This window comes from Ipomoea triloba, chromosome 13 (assembly GCF_003576645.1).
Source record: "Ipomoea triloba cultivar NCNSP0323 chromosome 13, ASM357664v1".
NCBI classification, from domain to species: domain Eukaryota; kingdom Viridiplantae; phylum Streptophyta; class Magnoliopsida; order Solanales; family Convolvulaceae; genus Ipomoea; species Ipomoea triloba.
In genome coordinates, this window is record NC_044928.1 from 30096890 (window position 1) to 30117091 (window position 20202).

The 20202-nt window shown below is 36.1% G+C and overlaps 2 protein-coding genes across 4 annotated transcripts; both read left to right on the plus strand.

The window, feature by feature from the left end:
• Window positions 1–2952: 2952 nt before the first annotated feature.
• LOC116001467 (transcriptional regulator SUPERMAN) lies at window positions 2953–3483 on the plus strand. Its single transcript, XM_031241338.1, has one exon. It carries the CDS (start codon window positions 2953–2955, stop codon window positions 3481–3483), a length of 531 nt encoding a protein of 176 aa, XP_031097198.1.
• Window positions 3484–13640: 10157 nt separating this feature from the next.
• Window positions 13641–17718, plus strand: LOC116001883 (protein EIN4-like). Of its 3 annotated transcripts, none has more exons than XM_031241827.1 (3): window positions 13641–14053; window positions 14498–16375; window positions 16633–17718. In XM_031241827.1, exons 2-3 carry the CDS (start codon window positions 14588–14590, stop codon window positions 17179–17181), a joined length of 2337 nt encoding a protein of 778 aa, XP_031097687.1. In that variant the 5' UTR covers window positions 13641–14053; window positions 14498–14587; the 3' UTR covers window positions 17182–17718. The 3 variants fall into 3 exon arrangements, with proteins under 3 accessions (XP_031097687.1, XP_031097689.1, XP_031097688.1); XM_031241829.1 differs by having other exon boundaries at window positions 14524–16375; XM_031241828.1 differs by lacking the exon at window positions 13641–14053 and having other exon boundaries at window positions 14335–16375.
• The last annotated feature ends 2484 nt before the right edge of the window (window positions 17719–20202 follow it).

Consider the following 20202-nt stretch of genomic DNA (forward strand, 5'->3'; position numbering starts at 1 on the left):
AAAAACTTCGTTGTTAAATTTTGCGACGAAATTTTTTGTCGCTATTTTCTTGCAAATTCCGTCTCTGTATCGTCGCAAGAGAAAAACAGCGACGGATATTTTAAGTTTAGCAATGGATTTTTTCGGAAACAATTTGCGTCGCAAAAATTAGCAAGGCGACGAATCTTATCCGTTGCTAATTAGTTTAGCAACGAAAATGTCAGTTATCCGTCGCTAATTCCACATAGTTAACTTGGTGCCACTAGACCACAAGGTCTTGGCCCATTCTTTCATAAATATAATCATGTGTATATGGTGTGCATAGTACGTACATGTGGGAGTATTACCGGTCCAGTCCGACCATTTTCTTTGCCTACGTTATTATCATCAAAATCCTTAGTTGAAAGTTTCTTAACCTAGTACGTACCAAGTCCAAAGCCAATCCAATTGTCTTGTAATAGCTGTAGTATATATTCTCCTTGATGTATAAAGCTTAGGTCTAGACTAGCTTAGTTGTTTTCTTCATTCATTCTTATCCTCCATGCCATAAAATAGTATTAAAAACTTATGATTAGTTCAGATATCAAAGCCATCCACCCCTCAAGATTATGCACTGAATAAATGAATCTTGTTCATATGTAATACTCCGTGCAAATCACACAGAAATTGAGAGAACATTGGCAAGAATCGAATTTGGGATAGTATATAAATTCTGTAATTGTAATTTATGTTCATCATTTTGAGCTATAAGTCAATTTAATGACATTGTGATCGAGTTATATAAGTTTATAACTTTAGGATAAAATGTAATGAACTACATCCTATCTTATTAAATGTTTTTAAAAAATAATTTGAGCTATAAAATAGTTATTTAAGAAAAAGAACTTCAGACATCGATCACCTAAGAGCCAAGTAATAATATGAATTAAACAAAGAAAATTCTTTCGTAGCCATTGATGATGAAAAAGTCAAAACAGTGGAAACAGCTAAGCGACCACTTGTGTTATATTCATTGATGCTCTACTTCGATTTGTCCACATTATTACTTTGTACTAAGTATATTATTGTTTTTATTGTTGTGATTGCATACATAGTAATTAAGGATCCCAATCGCGGCTGCAGCAGCACTAATTCCATGGTAGGAAAGGGTCATTAACGTGTAATTAAGGCCGGTTTTGCAAAATGCCAAGGAACTCTCTCAATCAGCATAATTTCGATATGCACCGATTTCTTCCCAAAACGTTGAATCCCAAACCCTAAGGGATCCCACACCCCGGTCTGATAGAATATTTGGAGGATGTAAATTATTGTAACTCAACTGAACACAAAAGTCAGATCTTGACTTACTGCCGCTGGTGAGACTTAATTCCTGCCTCCATAGTCTTTCTTCTTAAACTTTACCTATGTGACCAACTGAGATACCCATGCGGGCTATATGCATTAATTTCTCATCCAATGGATCAATGCCGGGAGGCATAGATTTGATATATGAGATTGTATATCATAGTAGTTATAGGCTACAAATGAAAGAAACACTAAGGGGGTTTGATTCCCACGAGTGACATTCCCCCAGGGCCAGTTCCCGTGCCTCCCGGAGCGAGCGGGGATTAGTCGGGTGGTCCCAGACTATTAAAGGACAGAGAAAGGCCCATAACACCTCATAGATTTACCAAAAAAAAAGACTAAGAAGGGGGCTATTGAATAAAGGTTTGGAGGGTCAAGTCCATCATCCTGTCATTGAAACGTGACATTAACTGCTACGAAATAAAGTTATGTATTCACTATTAGCTATACTTTTTGGTACAACAATGAATTCTTGATTTAACAATTGGTATCAGAGCAGGTCACACATAAAGTCAACCGGTCATTTTTTGGAGTAGTGATAAACACGAGTGGTTTCATCCAAACTTGTAAAGGAATACAATTATTTAGTGAAAGAGAAATAACGTTGCTTTCCATCTTGAATTACACAAACAAATTCAGGCTAGGTTTATTTTATGCCTGCAATTCTTGTACATATCCGCAATCCAACGTCAAAATTTGCCACACACCCTTTGTCATTTCCACCAACAACACAATATATATGGCAGGACATGAATCTAAAACCTCAATGAGATCCCATAAAGAAATCAAGAACAAACTTAACCACATGATTCTTGGTGATAATACAATGAAACTTCAATTCATTGTTTACACAAACCGTTAACTGGATGAAGACAATCGGTGATGAAGACAAGTCTATGGTCACAGCACGTGTGGTCTCTTCCCTTACGCAGCAACGTCGCCAAGCCGGCAGGATGATAGTTAAATACATCAAGAAAATCCCAACATTATATCATCATCATCACCATCTTTTGAACAAAATATATGTTCACGAGATAGTGAATGTTAAAATATAGTGTTAGACGGAGGTCAGTAAAGGGTCAAATTCAGCACCTACATCTCGAAAATGTTATGGAGGTCTAAGGAAACAAAGTTGCACATTCGCTATCAGTTATATAACATTTGGTGTAGTGGTAAACGCTTAATTTAACAAGTGATATCAGATCGGGGGAATTGTTGGGATTGTTAAGCATAGGCCGGTAAAGGGCCAAATCCATCAATTGGAGGCTGGTGGCTAAGGGATTGTAGGGCTAAGGTCAGTAAAGGTCTAGCATGCACCTTGCCTCTAAAAAATGTGATGGCGGACTCAACGACCTATTAGGCGAGAAGGACCGGTGTCGGGTGCGTACTATAAGTATACCTATTCGCGGTTAATTTTGTATTTTTAATTATCTATAATTTATCACTTAAGAATCAATTGATCTGAGCTGCTTGTGCGAGGAATCTCTTCCCTTAATTTTCCCAAAAAACCATATAATAATCTCCTTGGACTAAGACAACTTTGCTCAGATCATCAGCTCAATCCCTCTTGTTGTTATCCCAACCTAGAAATTATATCACTCCATCCATCCCTTGTAGCGATATCTCAACATGGAAGTCGACAAGTACGCCGCCAGCAACACCTCCGACACGTCGAGCGAGGATTCCGACCACCGGCCGGAAGACAACGTGGGTGTCGGCCGGTCTTACGAGTGCGCTTTCTGCAAGCGAGGCTTCACTAACGCTCAAGCTCTCGGCGGCCACATGAACATTCATAGAAAGGACAAATTAAAGGCCGCCAAGCACAACAACAACATCTCTCATCATCAACAACAACAATCTCCTCCAAAAAAATCCAACTATTCTGATCCAAGGGCGGACTGGGCGACAGCCCATTTGAGTTACCAGTTTAATTACTCGCCTCCGTCAAACCCTAGCTACCAACAAGTTTATTATCATCATACGATGAGGTACGGAGATTTCATGGGTGCTAATAATGATCTTAGCCTGAGAGTGGGCCCTTCAAACGTGGAAGACGATGATGAAGATGAAGGGAGAAAGGAAGAATCTGATGATGACGAGGAGGAAACTACTGATGAGGTGGATTTGGAACTCCGTCTAGGACGTCACAAATACCGGTAAACTAAATCTTCAACCCACAAAACAACCTTATTTTTTTCAAGTGGTAGCTAGAGGATAAGAGGTATGTTCTGGGGAAGTCTAGAGATTTGTTACTCTTTTGCTTCGAATAACATTATCTTCATTGGATTGTTCTCCATGGAATACTTCATATGTTTCCAAGTAATGGTGCATGTACTTCATATATCACCCTTATTTCTCTTTAATCAAATTCTTCATTTCTGTCTAAATTTGCCATTGAAACGTGATTGCTGACTTCTACGCAAGTATAAAGAAATAGAAGTACACATGCATTCACTATTAATTAGTTATAGTTTTTGGCGTAATAATAAGTGTTTGATCTGACAATTGGTATCAGAGTAGGTCATGCTTTTGAATATTTTTCCCCATTGAAAGCGTGTTGTGCAATAGTTGAGGTTGGTAGATGTTGGGAGGGGATTGTTGGGTAGTGGCTTCAACAGCCAAATTCACCATCTGCCATTAAAATATAATGTTGAACTGTTGATTATTATGCCGTTATAAAGAATAGCTTTTGGGGCAATGATAAATGTTTCATCTTTTCGAATTTCTTGAACAACTAAAAACCATACTAGTAACATACAATCTTAGGTTTTTTACCCATTTCATAGTAATAATATAAACTTGTTGCCATTTTGGATGTATATTTGTGGGCAGCATCAATGTCTGAGCAAATTAAAGTTTTATGGGATATTCCGAGGTGTTACATTGAAGCTTCATTCTAGTTATTCATCATCGTCTGCATTGTAGGAATTGAATCTTAACTTCAACATCTCTTAGTCTTTTCCTCGATCATGACTTATATTTTTGTATATATATGGTTCGAGATTCTTATTTTTTGTTTTCCTTGGAAAGGAAAAATGTATTTTGCAATAAAATTAAATTGCATAGTGTCGCATCCTAAGCTAGTAATTCATCACTCTCCTGTCTTTACTTTTAATCTTTCCCTATGCTTTATCCTTGCTAGAGTTTTCTTCATCATCACAACTAAGAAGATCCATTTTCTAATAGCTATCTAGGTTCACTACAAAAAACCTAGGTTCCTGGTATCGATTTAGTTGTTATCTAGATTCGATTATAATCAATACTAGACGATATTGTGACAGTTTGAGAAACTAACACTAGATACGCTGGAACGGTATCTAACTCATGAAAGATGCATAGCTCTTTAACATGATGCACATAAACAAATAAGAATTGATTATATGACTTTGCAATTAAATTAAAAGCTTGCATTGCGCTAAACATCTTGTACTCAATTGGTACCTCGGTGGCTCTTCTTGACGGAATGTCACAAGATTTGTTCCCGGTACGTGATAGAGTATTTGTTTGGGTTATGGGTGCTTGATCAATTCATTAATGCATTCAATATGGTAGTCAAAAAGGATTTTTATATTAAAATTTGAAAGGAAAAAACCATGAACTTATATGTGTGATAGTGTAAGCCTCTATCAAATTACCCTCAAATCATAAATAAGAAGTAAATTGCATTACGAAAACTTTTTATGACAAGCTCAACCGAGAAAGAATATGCAAGAACTAAACTCGTAACATTCTAATATGATAATTATGCTTCACCACTCGATAAATTACCCCTTTCAATGGAAATACAGTGATTACTTGAAGCATTGATAATTTGATAGTAAATTAGACTCTTTCAAATAATAAAATTCAAATTCAAATTTACTTTTAAAAAAAAATAAAAATTGTTGTGTTGAAACTTGAAATCTGACAAATGGTTAAAGATGCTGGCTATTGCCTATTGGGCCTTAACTAGATTCATTCTAATGTAGGTGAACTGCAAGCTACTGGGTCGGTGTAAGTTTGATTTATACTAAACTATTCTTCTTGGGCCTAATTAATTAGAGTTTATTGGACCAGTTATTTATTTATAATATATACGGAGTATTACTTATAGCATCTTCTAATATCCCACAATTATAAAATTAATCCAAATTCGATATAGATTGCACCCTCGAAGTTTCGCTTTTAATTTACTCAGTAAAAACTAAAACGTCTACCTATAACTCTTTAACATAACACATGTATACAAGAATCACTTATTATTCGACTTTATAGTGGTATTAGCAAGTCGCTTACCAGCAACACTAAGTTCTTATCTTGTTTTTATTCTTTTCTCATTACTACGATTGTAAAAATTGATTATTGATCAGCATATACTCCGTACTAAATAATGTTATACCTAATGAGACTCATATGGCCACATGCACGATCAAAATTGTTTAAATAGAGGTTGATCTTTCAGCCTCGTTTAAGAGGTCTCATGCTTGATAGACAAGTTAATTAAAACCATCACTAGCAAATAAAAGTTCATTTTTCTTGAAAAGTCTATCAAATTTTGTGAAACAAGAGGTTTTGAATTGAAAAAAAAAAAATCTCTTATAAGTTAAACAAATACTTAGGTGAATTAATAAATAAAGTATAGATGTGTTTAAGAGGATACATATGTAAAATACATGTAGATCTGAGTGTGTACGACACATGAACTGTCATGTATTTAATTATTGACTGATCAGTAATTTACCAAACACCATCAATATTTGTAAGATTCATTGCCTATGCACATATCGCAATAATGTGATTCATAATTTCATATTTTCAATAATTCTCTTATTAATTTACAAGTTATTATACAGAAACAAGATTTATCCAATGCATAAATGTGTGAAAGAAAACTTCAATCGAACACATCCAACTAAGTGCACTAGCTATATATCTAGCTAGGGTTGTCGTTTGTTTGCAGGTCCTTGTCCTAGGCAAAGAAAAGAACTTTAATATAATTTTAATACATAGGAATTCATGTTCACGAACCTTCCTAAATGAATAAACTCGATCTACGCTAAAAGACGACACATATTCTTGTATACTTCGATTAAATTAACGATTCGGCCGTACCACTTTATGTACCCTGCTGACCCTCATTATCTTATATATATTATATATACCTTTGAAGATGGGTAGGTAATACTTTAACACAACTCTAGCATAAGCTATAGTTTTTTAATTTACTTTCCGGTTTTAGAAAGTTTTGGATGGGGGAGATGAATGGGTTATTAATTTTTTAAATTGGCTAAATGTGACTAGGTGAACAAGCCAACAAGGTTTATTAGAATTAGAGTTGATATAAGGAAAATCGTATGATATATATATTTTGAGCATATGATATTATATATTCAAGGTGATAATTATGTTTGTGTGGGGTAGGGGTGGCAAAGCACAGCCTCATGAGAGTTAATTAGTTAGAAGAAACATACATTATCTTAGTCACACCTCTCGTAGATTTCGAAAATAATCTTTATTAAATCAATACTACTTAGGTCCCACCATGTGCAAATATGCCTTGCATGTGGTCGCGTGCAGTGCAACCAATGCACCCAGGCGGGTTAATTTGCTTCATTTTTTTTTTTGGTTTTCCAATTTTTTTTTTCATTTTTCCTTCTTTCTCTTTCCTTCCTCTCCTTCCTAGTTGGCACCTCAAAAATCGATCCAAAAACCTCACTATTGATGATGCCCTATTAGAGCATCCTTAGCAGTGGATTTTCAAGGTTTTTGGAACAGTAAATACACACATAGATGAAATAGAAATGAAGAGCGAGAAGAATTTAGTTGGTATGCAAAAAGAGGTTTTTGGAACAGTAAATGAAGCTCACGGATTCCAAAGCCTGCCATGCCACGCTCGCATGGTTGCAACAAGTGCGTCCAGCGGGCGCGTTAGATGCTTCTGATGCGCATTGACAAATACTTTTTATTTTTATTTTTTAAATCAGATTTGCTTTGTTTTGTTTTTCCTCCCCTCTCATTTTTTTTCCTTTCATAATCACACTTACAAAAAAACTATTCAATAATTACAAAAAAAAAAAAAAAAAAAAAAAAACTTCACTATTATAGATGCTCTTAACGTACATTTAACCACATCATCATTTATATTTTATTTATATATATACATCTTATACACTTTGTTAGATGAAAATAAATACATTTGGCGAATTGTCAAACATGGTGAAGAAGTTGAAACGGACGACATTATATACGACATGATCCATTTGAAAGATGAAAAAATTCATTCAATTCGACCCACCTTCCTGCCTGCTGTGCTGTTTTTAGCCGCCCAACCACTAGATTTGCTTGAATTAAGTACGGAACAAATCTTAATTCAAAAGCAAATCCCAAGTTTTTTGCAGATTTGATTTGTCGGTCTCGCCTCTAAACGAAGGCCATAATATATATTGGCATGCATGGACAATTTCACACCACAACTATAGGTCATTAAGCCCGACGAGTAAAGTCCAAGCGAAGAGGGCCTCGGGAAAAACAGAGGGTGCTTGAGATAGGCGATTTCACCTTTTGAAATGATGTGTAGCAACGTTGTTTATAATATTTCTTTTTCAAAATACAAGGTTGCGTCACGAATTGAAGAGAAAAGTGTATACCTTTCTTGTGCGCAGTGAACAAAAAATTTGCCTATATTAGTCATATTAGATAATAGTAACTAAGGGCATTCTTGTAATCTCTATATTCCATATCAGTTACAACCGTCATCTACCCACATTTATATTCACCATGCGTGTACAAGTTGTAACTAATGAAACAGAATACAGTTCTTCCTTTCCCTTCTCCTCTGTTCGCCCTTTTCTTCTCTCCGCATCAAGTCAACTGAGTCACCATGATTTACCCCTCTACAAACTATAGAGACGGGGTGTGGGGGCACTTGGGACGGGCGATTTCACCTTTTCGTCACAAAGAGAAAATGTATAACATTAGACATATAATGTGTGAGTCATGTAAAATTTGGTTCATAATTCATACAAACATCAAATATTAAAGAATTTTTTAAACTTAATGAAAAGATTTTTTTTTTTGTGACAATAAAAATTTACCGTCACTATTCGAATGTGTGTATTAGATAAAACATGCTCCTATATAATAGCTCGCTAACTATTTTACCATCTTAATCTTCTCATAACTCAGGTTAAAGGCTCGTGTTACCATGCCCATAAACCTTTTTTTTGTGTGTTAATTTTCTTACTTTATAATTGTATTAATAGTGTGCTTATCAATTAACAGAAATTATTGAGATAGATCAAACCTTTTCAGCTATTTTCCGAAGAAAAGAACCAAAAAGTGATATTTTCCCTTAAATATTCTCAAGAAAGAAAATTCTTCCAATGGCATGAGTGGTCATATGATAAAGTCAAAAAGGCAATGGAAAGATATTTATCAGCTAATAGTATTTTTAATTTGTTGGTCAATATTTTGTAATATATAATTATTGTTTTACTTTAATTATAAAATTGTCACTATATAATATATATCATTTTTTAATATTGAGAAAAGAAACAAAAAGAAAAATAATTTACGTGCAGTGGCTCTAAGCCACATTACGCCGACAACATGTGTTTGCTAATAAAGAGGTAATACGCCACCAAAGACTGATCAAACGACATAATTGTGACTCTTTTAAATAGAAAGTTTCATGTTTAAATTTCAATGGAGCATTGATTTTTTAGGTTGAAAAAGTATATATGGGCAGATACTACATTGTAATAGAGTCTGTAACACTAAAAAAAAAAGAAAAAAAAGAAGAAGAAGATAGCCGACTACGCCACCTAATCTGCACATCTATTGGCTTGCAATGGACATGCCTAATAGTGCAAAGCCAATCCAATTGCAACATGCTCATAATAACCTTCGTTACGTTGATCGTGAATCTTTCTCTGTGGTAACTATCAATTTTTAATTATAATAATCAGCAACCTAATACTGCAAAGACAATCCAATTACAACATGCTTTTAATAGCCTTCGTTGATCGTGAATCTTTCTCGTGGTCATTATCGATTTCTATTTATAATAGTTAGCATTTAATTTGTTTATTTAGTAAGTCCATCCACTAGCTAAGCCTATGGGCAGAATCGAATCCCATGGATCATGGTATTCCTTTCTTTTCTACATAAATTAATTGTTGATAATGATAATGATGGATAATGAAGGATATGATGACAATTAATTGAATTGAATTATAGATCATCACTTAATTGGAGGATAAACAATCTTTCAATTAGCACCGTACCTTTGGCTTTTGTCAACATTATATTATTATTATGTTACTGTATTTTAATGCATTGTATCCATACATGTTTGAATCACAAAAATAACTTCTTATTTTTTTTATTTTTTTATTTTTTTATTTTGTCATTCAATTCAAGCCCACTCCATAATAATGTTCGGAAAAGTGAGATTTTTCCTATTAAAATTACTTTGTACAATCACTTATGTATCAACGAGACAACATTTGTAAAGTTTGAAAGGAGTGAGTGGCGGAGTGGGTGAATTGAAGAATGTTTTTCATATCTGAAAATCACGAGTTTGATTATTGTCAATACTCTCTCAGTCGAATTTGTCGCACATATTTTTTTTTTGCGATTTATTACACCTCCTGTATGGTTTACATGTTATTACATAGAAGTATCTAGTGGTATAAAGAAACTAATTTTAAGCCACCAAGAGATATGTCTAGATTCATAATGTTATTTATGACCACTTTTGGTTCGTCAGAAATTGACAAATTATCGTATACTTATTTATCTACCTACCACTATAACTATATTCATTACAATTTTCTCTTACTATACCTATCGGTATCTATCTTATTTATTCTCCATCTACATATTATCTTAACATAATTTAATTAGATACACTTATTAGTGGTAAACATTATTTATATATATATTATGTTGAGCCAACCCCATAAAACCAACATTTATAATTCTGAAAAAATAAAATTGAATTTGAAAAACAAGCGTGGATAAATACCAAAAAAAAAAAAAAAAAAGCAACGAGAGAGAAATGAAAATCATTATCTGACCTCTCATTGGATTGACATCAAACACAAAAAGGAATCTACTAACAGTGAGAGGAGATTGATCACATATTTCTGAGATATTTATGAAACATGAGCCAATAATGTGTAGTTTCTGTTGCAGATTAATGACATTTTTTTTTGCTAAAGAATTTATTCTAATCAGAAGAGATTAATGTTTGCAAAGTTGAAGTGTTCGCATTCATCCAACAAGACGTGATTCAGACAATTACATGATATGACCTTATAAGTTTAGGAAAAGTTCTCAGATAAGACAGGGTTTTTATGCAGGAAAACTAATAAATCAAAAAAAAAAAAAAAAAAAAAAAGAAAGAGAAAAGTTGAGATTAAACTATCTATCATAAAAAAAATTAATTTAATCTCTCTTTAAAATAAAATTTAAGTATATTTAACTTGGTTCAGTTATTATAGTTAAGGGTAATGCTATAAATTGTTGGAAAACCGTTTTATTATTTAGATCTACAATATTACTACATATGGTTTCTTATACATCTAACAAAGCCAATAACACATGATTTGTGTTATATTGAGGATCATATCAGAACCATGACTTAGTGAACAACGTGAAAATTGTATGAATACAGACACAACTACTCTAGAGTCTCCACCTGCATCATGCAGTAATCCTTAGGTTCTCACCTAATGCATCATGGTTCTCATATGAACTCAAACATATATATGTCTATGTTCAAGTGAGAACATGTCTTTAAGAGAAAATTAAGAACTAATCTTAGCCTTACATCTGTAAAAATCGAATGGATAAGATCATTTAAAAACGAAATATGGTGACATTATTATAATTATTGCCAAACTTCACCGTGCAACTTTTAACATTATACATTGCACTTTTTACAATGGACGAGAATTTCTAGGTAACTTTTAAAAATATCAACGGAAAATATAATTTGAGGTCAAAAGCGTCATTTTTTCCCATTAAAAAATATTCTTGTAGGTGGTCCTTTTCCATGAAAGAGGAAAAAAGGTAAAGCAAATTTCCATCAAGTGAAAGTGGGAGAGAAGGAAAGCATGCCAAGAAGCAATAGTATATGTGGTTTAAGTAATTGGAGTGGGCTATAATTCAATGTGTGCATGTGGTTGTTACTTCCATACTATATAAGGTGTGTGTATTGGGAGCCTCATTTAGTCATTTGTGTCTAAATTTGTTATGCACGTGCTTTGTTTCTTCCTTCTTCTTCTCCATTTCACATTGTACCAATTAGGCAAAGATGCATATATAATTGCATAAAGTAACAAAAGGTGCCCTTTCACTTTCTAAACTTCCCCTTCTCCCATTTCCCACTAAACACTTTTTTTGCTTTTCTTTTTGCATACAACATAGAAGCTTTCTTGCCCATTCACTCAAACCCGAGGAGAATTGAACACCTGATTTGCATTAGTAGTCTACTTATTAATTATGATCAAGAAATTATTTGAAGATATGATCTCAAATAACAATTTTAAATTCCCGTCCCCTTTTCGATTGTCATAAATATTAAGTTTTTCATCTGAGTGTTATTTACAAAGAGAATTCTCAGGTATGCTAGCTAGTTATACATTTGACCTGGTAATCACAAAGTTTTAAGTTCAATCTCTATGGGAGTTGTTTATTAGCTTTTTCGGTTTGAACTGGCAAACTATTTGCGATCTATACTAGTTTACTTTCGTGTAGTCGCTTGTCGGCTAGAATTACAATACGGACTTAACGTAAGTATGTGTTATCAAGTTTTTTTGGGAAATCAAAATATACTAGCTAGAAGACCCATTGGACAGCTACTTGAATTAAATATCTCCTAGTTGGGTTGGGAGTACTTGGTGGGACATAATGCTCAACTCAGCTTAGTAGACTCCATCCTATTTTGGGTGTGGTGTTTCTGTCCTAACTTGTACTTTATTGGAGAGTGTCTCTATGCTAACTATTAGTCCGTTGGATGTGGTCCTTCTTAACTCCTCCATGTCCATTACAACCTTGTCACAATAAATTAAATTGAGTCATGCATCATATTGTCTTATTGATTCATTTACAATGGCATATATATATATATATATATATATATATATATATATATATATATATATATATATATATAAATTCATTAACATTTATAAGTGTTTGGTTAATCAGTTTTTTTAACTCTAAAATATAAAAATAAAAAAATTATTCAAAGCAACTTTTTCAATTAACTTTTTAAGAAAATAGATTATGCTAAACAACTATCAGCTAACAGCTAATTTACTAAACATATTTATATACAATCAACTAATGTTATCATTCTAACTTAATCAGCTAACAGTCATTTACCAAACAGGGCCAAAGTCTTGAATGACCTATACTTGTTATTTAGCTCTTCTAAAATATACTCGATCTTACCATACCATGATGATTATATTCTTTTTCAAAATTTTACTTAAAATTCTATGTATGTCGCAGTGTAAGAAAATTAATTATTGATGATATAAATAGAGAATTGATTGCATGTACACCGTACCCTATGTTGTAGAATATATTGTTGTTATTTTAGAAGCGATTTTGCATATAGTGCAAACTTGTAAAAGCAACGTTGTCACCCATATAGTACTGAGCGTTATGGTCGTGCACAACATAGAATATGGATGAGATGGAAGAGATCGAAGAGGGAAATATACATTTACACGTGTACTTTACATTACCGACATTTTTTTTTTATTTCAAATACAATCGTAAAGTAATAAAGTCGTTTGATATTGAGGCTAGATCACACCCCACTCAACATGTTAACCCAAACATTAAAATCCAAAATTTCTTTAAATTAAATACAAAAATAAGAAAAATACATGTGATAACACATTAAATTAAAATTTTCTTTTTGTCACAAGAAAAATACATTTACATGTGATAGCATACACCACACCTAGAATTCCAGCTCAACAGGAGTCCTTCCTGCCACCCTAAACAGGTGTGCAGCACGCGCCGCCGCTGAGCATGCTATATCGGTAATGGCCACGTTGGCTAATATCTCCTCCCTACCAACACGCCACACCTTCTTATGTACATATAGAGAGAGATAGAGAGATAGAGAGAGAGAGAGAGTAAATTAATTAATAAATAAATTAAATCACATTTTATTGGGAGGCTGAATAGGACGTTTTATAGCAAAAGTGCGTCCAAGTTCTCTTCATGTAAGTATGTGGGACCCACCTATTCTCTCCCCCTAGATTTTCTCTCTCTCCCTCTCCCCTCTCCTTCCCCTTCCTTCTTTGCTTCCTTTTATCTCTGCCTCTCTCTCTATATATATATGTATATATATATACACACACTAGTATAACATAGTACAGTATTTATTACATAACATAAGAGCTTAGGTGAAATCTTGGAGAATGACATAAACAAAACATTGAATCTTGTATTCATGTGTACTAAATATAATATTTATGTGTATTTATGGTTGGTTATATGGGAACTGCATCTTTGATGGGTAGGGAGTGAATAAAACCCCCATTTTTGGGCTGCTCTGCTAAGCTCGGAGTGCAGAAACCGGGTGCTAATGTGGTGCCCGGTTTGTGTATGCATTTGTATGTGTGTGTGAATGTTGTGGGGGTGAAAGATAAGATCTGAGGAGTGGATATGATTGGGGTTTGTTCTGGTCTTCCAATTTCAAGTGGGGATGTCAGGATTTCAGGTAAAGATTCAATCTTTATTCTACATTGTTATGATTTTGTTGTTCTTCTCACTGGGAAATTGCATAAAGATCTTGTTTTTCTTATCTAGGTTTTGGTTCTGATTTTGGGGTTCTGTTTTTCTAATTCATGATTGAGTTTAGGGAGATGGGTCATAGGTTGTTTGTTGGATGCCATTCACATTTGTTTATTATTATTGTTATATAATTAGTTTAATTAGGGTTGCTCAAAATTGATCTTTTGTGTTCATGGGTAGTTGATGACTTGATGTATCAATTCTCAGATTCTTTGGTGGTGAAGATGTTTGATTGCTTGGATAGTTGCAAATCTTAACCTTTGGTGTTTGTGTATAACTGTATAAGTGCAGTTACATATATAGTTGCTAGTCATTAAACATTTTAATTGTTTTTGTTTGTTTGTTTTGTATGTGTGAATGAAATCTTTAGTGAATTGAGTGTTAGGAAGGTTTTAGATTGACAGGGGGGCAGGTATGAAGTTTTTCGTTGAGATTGATTCGGGTGGCACTGCTGAGTTCGATGAAATGGATTAAGGAATGTAGGACAATAGGTACGATGTTGAGGATGTCGGTGTTGAAGCTGTTGGTTTTGTCTGTCCACATTGCGATAGCAGCAGCCGATAATGGCTTTGCTCGGTGTAATTGTGAGTACGAGGGGTTTTGGAGCATCGAGAACATTTTGGAGTGCCAAAAAGTTAGCGACTTTTTGATTGCGGTGGCGTATTTCTCCATCCCGATTGAGCTCATTTATTTCATCAGCTGCTCGAATGTTCCGTTCAAATTGGTGCTCTTTGAGTTTATCGCGTTCATTGTGCTCTGCGGGATGACCCATCTGCTCAACGGTTGGACTTATTATGGCCAACACTCGTTTCAGCTTATGCTTGCCCTTACGGTTTTCAAAGTCCTCACTGCCATGGTCTCGTTTGCCACTGCCATAACCCTTATCAGCCTCATCCCGTTGCTGCTCAAGGTGAAGGTGAGGGAGCTTATGCTCAAGAAAAAGGCGTGGGATCTTGGTCGGGAAGTTGGGTTAATAAAGAAGCAGAGAGAAGCGGGATGGCACGTCCGGATGCTCACCCAAGAAATCCGCAAGTCACTCGATCGAGACACAATACTCGAGACGACTCTGAGTGAGCTGTCGAAGACGTTGGGTTTACATAACTGCGCTATTTGGATGCCCAATCAGGACAGAACAGTAATGAACCTGACTCACGAGGTGAGGGAGAGGAACTTTTCGGACGTGAATGACTTCTTGATTCCAATACTCGACACCGATGTACAAGAAATTAAGGCCAGCGACGAAGTGAAACTACTCGAGCCTTCGTCGCCCCTCGCTGCTGCGAGTAGTGGAAGGAGTAGCGAGCCGGGATGCGTGGCTGCGATAAGGATGCCGATGCTGAGGGTTGCTAATTTTAAAGGCGGAACGCCCGAGCTTGTCCCGGCTTGTTATGCTATTCTGGTTTTAGTCCTCCCGTCTGGACAGGGCCGATCTTGGGGCAGCCAGGAGATTGAAATAGTAAAGGTCGTTGCCAATCAGGTTACCGTGGCTATATCCCACGCTGCCGTGCTCGAGGAGTCTCAGCATATGAGGGACAAATTAGCGGAGCAAAATCGAGAACTGCAGCAAGCGCAGCAGGGCGCACTGAGGGCGAATCAAGCAAGAAACGCGTTTCAGATGGTCATGAGCAACGGGATGAGAAGGCCTATGCACTCGATCTTTGGCCTTCTCTCGATCTTGCAGGAGGACGAGAACTTAAACAGCGAGCAGCATCTTCTTATAAACGCAACGGTGAAAACCAGCAATGTTATCTCGAACCTAATAAACGACGTGATGGATTGCTCAACAAAAGACAACCGAAAGTTCCCACTCGAGACTCGGTGCTTCGAGCTACATTCTATGATAAAAGAGGCGGTCTGTGTTGCCAAGTGCATCTGTGCTTACAAGGGTTACGAATTCTCCGTTGAAGTCGACAAATCCCTGCCTAATCACGTTATGGGAGACGAAAGACGAGCTTTCCAGGTTATTCTCCATGTAGTCGGGAATCTCTTGAAGAACAGCAACGGAGGGTGCCTTAAATTTCATGTAGTGCCCGAAAGGTCTAGTCAGGGAGGAAACGATTTAGGTTGGAGAACTTGGCGATCAAACTCATCCCGTGAGAATGTCTTTGTCAGATTTGAAATTGGGGTACATGGAAACAATTCTCAACCCGAACACACAACATCCAAAGTCTTGAATCCTAATCAGAAATATTGTGGAAAGGATTTTGAGGGAAGCTTGAGCTTCAGTGTCTGCAAAAAGCTAGTTCAGGTATATATCTTTCCCGTTATAACAATATTCTCGTACTGTTGTACTAATTGTTGCAAGATCCTTTCTTCATGTGTAAATTAAGATTACCCGATCAATATCCCGATTCGTATGTGTTGAGCATATATAATATATAAACATAAATGTTCAATCTAACTATCAGCTTAGACTTTTAGTTGAAATGGAACACATGTTTCAATTATATGTTCATTCGTTTTTAATTAACTGCCATCGTTTTAACTGTATTTATGCGTGGGCAGTTAATGCAAGGAGACATTTGGGTATCCCCGAATCCTATGGGTTTTGATCAACAAGTCATGGCTGTTGTTCTGGGATTTCAACTCAGACCCTCGGTCGTCATAGGCATATCGGAATATGGTGATTCTTCCAACCGGACGCACTCAGATTCTCTTTTCCCCGGGCTCAATGTTCTGTTAGCTGACTACGATGATGTGAACAGAGCAGTAACCCGCCGTATGCTAGAGAAACTTGGATGCATCGTTTCTTCGGTTTCATCAGGATACGAATGCTTAGGCTGTCTCGGCACTACAATATCCCCGTTCCAAATCGTGCTTTTGGATCTTCACTTACCTGATCTGGACGGGTTCGAAGTCACCATGAGAATCCGGAAGTTCAAAAGCCGTAACTGGCCACTGATCGTTGCCCTAACATCGAACAACGATGCCAGCATCCGTGGAAGATGCTTTCAGGTCGGGATGAATGGCGTCATCTGTAAACCGCTATTCTTGCAGGGAATTGCAGACGAGCTTCAGAAAGTTATGTTAATTGCGAGCCGAACCCTATCTTGAAGAGGACACTGCACAACCATGGATCATATGATAAGGCAAGGGATTTCGAAAATCAAAGCCAAACCACTTGAATCGCTCCCTCGACGATGAAGAACACAGCTGCACAGATCACGCAAAATCCATCAAGTCGGTATAGAAAGTCACTTCTTTTATCTTGTCATCATAATCCCCAATCCCTATATTCAGTTCTCGGATCTTTATTATCTAAACTTACATATTTACCCGAGTTGACATCTAACTAGCAAAGCTCTTATAAAATACTAGTTTGTGCTCCAGCAAAATCGATAGGAAGTAGCAGTGACATTCAATTCTACAGAATATTCAATTAGAAAAAGTAGTAGTAATCAGAAACTGTGCTGTTTTGTCATAAAAGCAACCTCAATCGCAATCTGGGATAATGGTTTTGAGCCATGAATTCAGTTGAATATGTTGCTTTAATATAATGTCTCTGTAAATCTGGGTGGTTGAGTACTTGAGTAGTCTAGTTCTGATGAATCTTGATCCTGCAATATGAATATTGATATTATTGAGCTGAAATATGTGAGTATAGAACATATATTGTTGGAAAGATGAGACCACCTACTTGGAGATATTAAGGTTATGGTTATGTAGAACTGTTCATCTCCCTTCCTTGAGTTTTACCTTTTTTTTTTTGAAAAAAAAAAAAAAAACAAATCAATTACTCATAGCTTGATTACAGTGAGGGCCGAGGGGGTGAGCTAATTCAAATGTTAACATCAGTGTTTGTATGGGCAGCCCGAGCTAACGTGTGAGCTGCACGTTTACTATCTATTAACATGTCTAATGGTATATGCCTGAAAATTAGACAATATTCTAAGATTATCCCTAACAATAAAATTAGTATATGATCGATCCGAGGGAAGGTCGTTAAAAAACCGACACACTTGTTGGCAATCTGATCGGACACGTACTATCTGTCACCTCTCACTCTTCAGCCAGGATAAAGTTTCTTTTATTGCGAGAGCTTCAACAAGGTGCGGATCCTTCACTAGTCTTAGAGGTCCAGCGCCAGCCTTGAGTTTTACCTTTATTCCCATTAGAACGCAAAATCAGACACCCTGTTAGGTTCGGGTGAAATTGTCATGTGACGGGTAGGAGCCTTCTTGTTCCTATCCCCAACAGGATTTAAAAAATTTCCACTTTTTGTCTTCCACTTTGTCAGATTATATTTTAGATCTCATGAATCAGTCTTTTATTTCGTTGTCATTGAAAATAAGATTAAATGTTGATCGACGACATAAATGACCTGTTTTTGTATTTATCAAGACACAAACTTGATGCAGCATGATTGATGGTTTCTGGAAATAAGCATCGGATGAGGGGTATTGAGGTGTACTCCACGACAAAAACAGGTTGCTTTGAATTTTCTTAGTTCTCATCAAATACAATGTCAAATGTTAGGAAAAGACAAGTTGATGAATTCGATGTTCTTAATTACTTGAGGAATGGCCCCACCATATTCATTTTACCTTCTTTCCAAGCAATGGACGAAAGCAAAACACTCATCATTTTGGTCTTATGCAACATGGAGTGATTGATGGAAGTTATGAGACCAAAAGAATAGTATTTTCTAACTTCAATTATCATCACCTCGGCATCTCTTCTTCCTGGCCGTCGTTTTGAAGGCAACATTCGTCTTCCCTATTGGTACTTTAATTTCTTTAATTTGCTGCTTCTTTGGGAAACAACCACTACACGCGGCAGGCTGAGCGCTATTGTGCCCAAAACACAACAGGTCTACGCGCCCATCTTCTCTTTTTCTCTGCCGCGGGACCCACAAAAAATCCACTTCTTACAGGAGGACCTCACATTTTCTCTCTTCTCTCCCTCTCTCCTCCACATCACCTATGCTCTTCTCAAAAACAGTGAAAAAATTCACTGATGTGGTTAGCCTAAGTGTCAAGTCCTCTTTGCCTGTCTTTAGCCTAAGTACAATGAAGAATCTTATGTGATTGTTCTCGACTAAGTGCAGGTGTCAAGTTCTCGGCCAGCCTGCATTTGTCATTGGTCAAATGTTAGGTGTCAAGTCTTTTATATCTGTTATTAACGACTAAGTGTCAAGTGTTAAAGTCAATTATTTACATTTTGTCATTAAGCCTAATTGGAGAGTTCACGTTGAACAGATCCCAGATCAACACTGATGGTGTTCTAGAACTCATCGTACGTAATAAGTACAAGCTGAGGATATTTTGGAAGAAAGTTAAGATGAGATATGAATACAGGAATGAATTGAAGTGTGGTGGGAAATGCAGTAATCCCATTATATTGCATGACAGAATTTTATTGGGATCATAGAAGGCCATGAAACACATGAAATTGTTAACTATATTTAAAGGAAGTTTACATCATCACATCAATCAACTTATTGGTTTCATACTTTCATTATCTTGATAAGGAATCCATCCACTAAGTCTAAGAGCATCCACAACAACACCAATTTTTGTCAAATTTTTTGCTTGCCAGGAGGGAAGGAAGGGGAGAAGGAAAACTGTTTACGCGGCTGCCTGCTGATGCACGAAATACGCACTAACATCGTTGATTTTTTTTCCAGACAGAGTCCATTAAAAACTTGTTTTATAGAGCACTATCTCTTCCCTCTCCCACGCCAAGCAATTTTTTTTAAAGAACAAAAACCCTACCAAAAATTGAGCAAAAACCCCTATTGGGTTGTTCTAATACTTACATTATCTACGAATAAAGCGTGAGGTTCTGACTCCACCATACCTCTGGAAACAAGTTAGTAGGAAGAAAAATCACGGATCGAGTCTCATCAGCGGCAGTGTGGGAGCAACCTCTCAAAGTGAGGAGGCTCTTTGTGCGCAGTAAGCAAATGTCTAGCATCTGTGTTCAGTTGATTACCATAATTTACATCATCCTAGATGCTCTGTCGGGCCGGGGTGTGGGAGGCCCTTAGGGTTGGGAATTCAACCTTTTTGAAAGAAAGTTAGTAGGAAGAAATCGTAAATGAGACTTCTCATCACAAGGTAGACCAATGCTTTG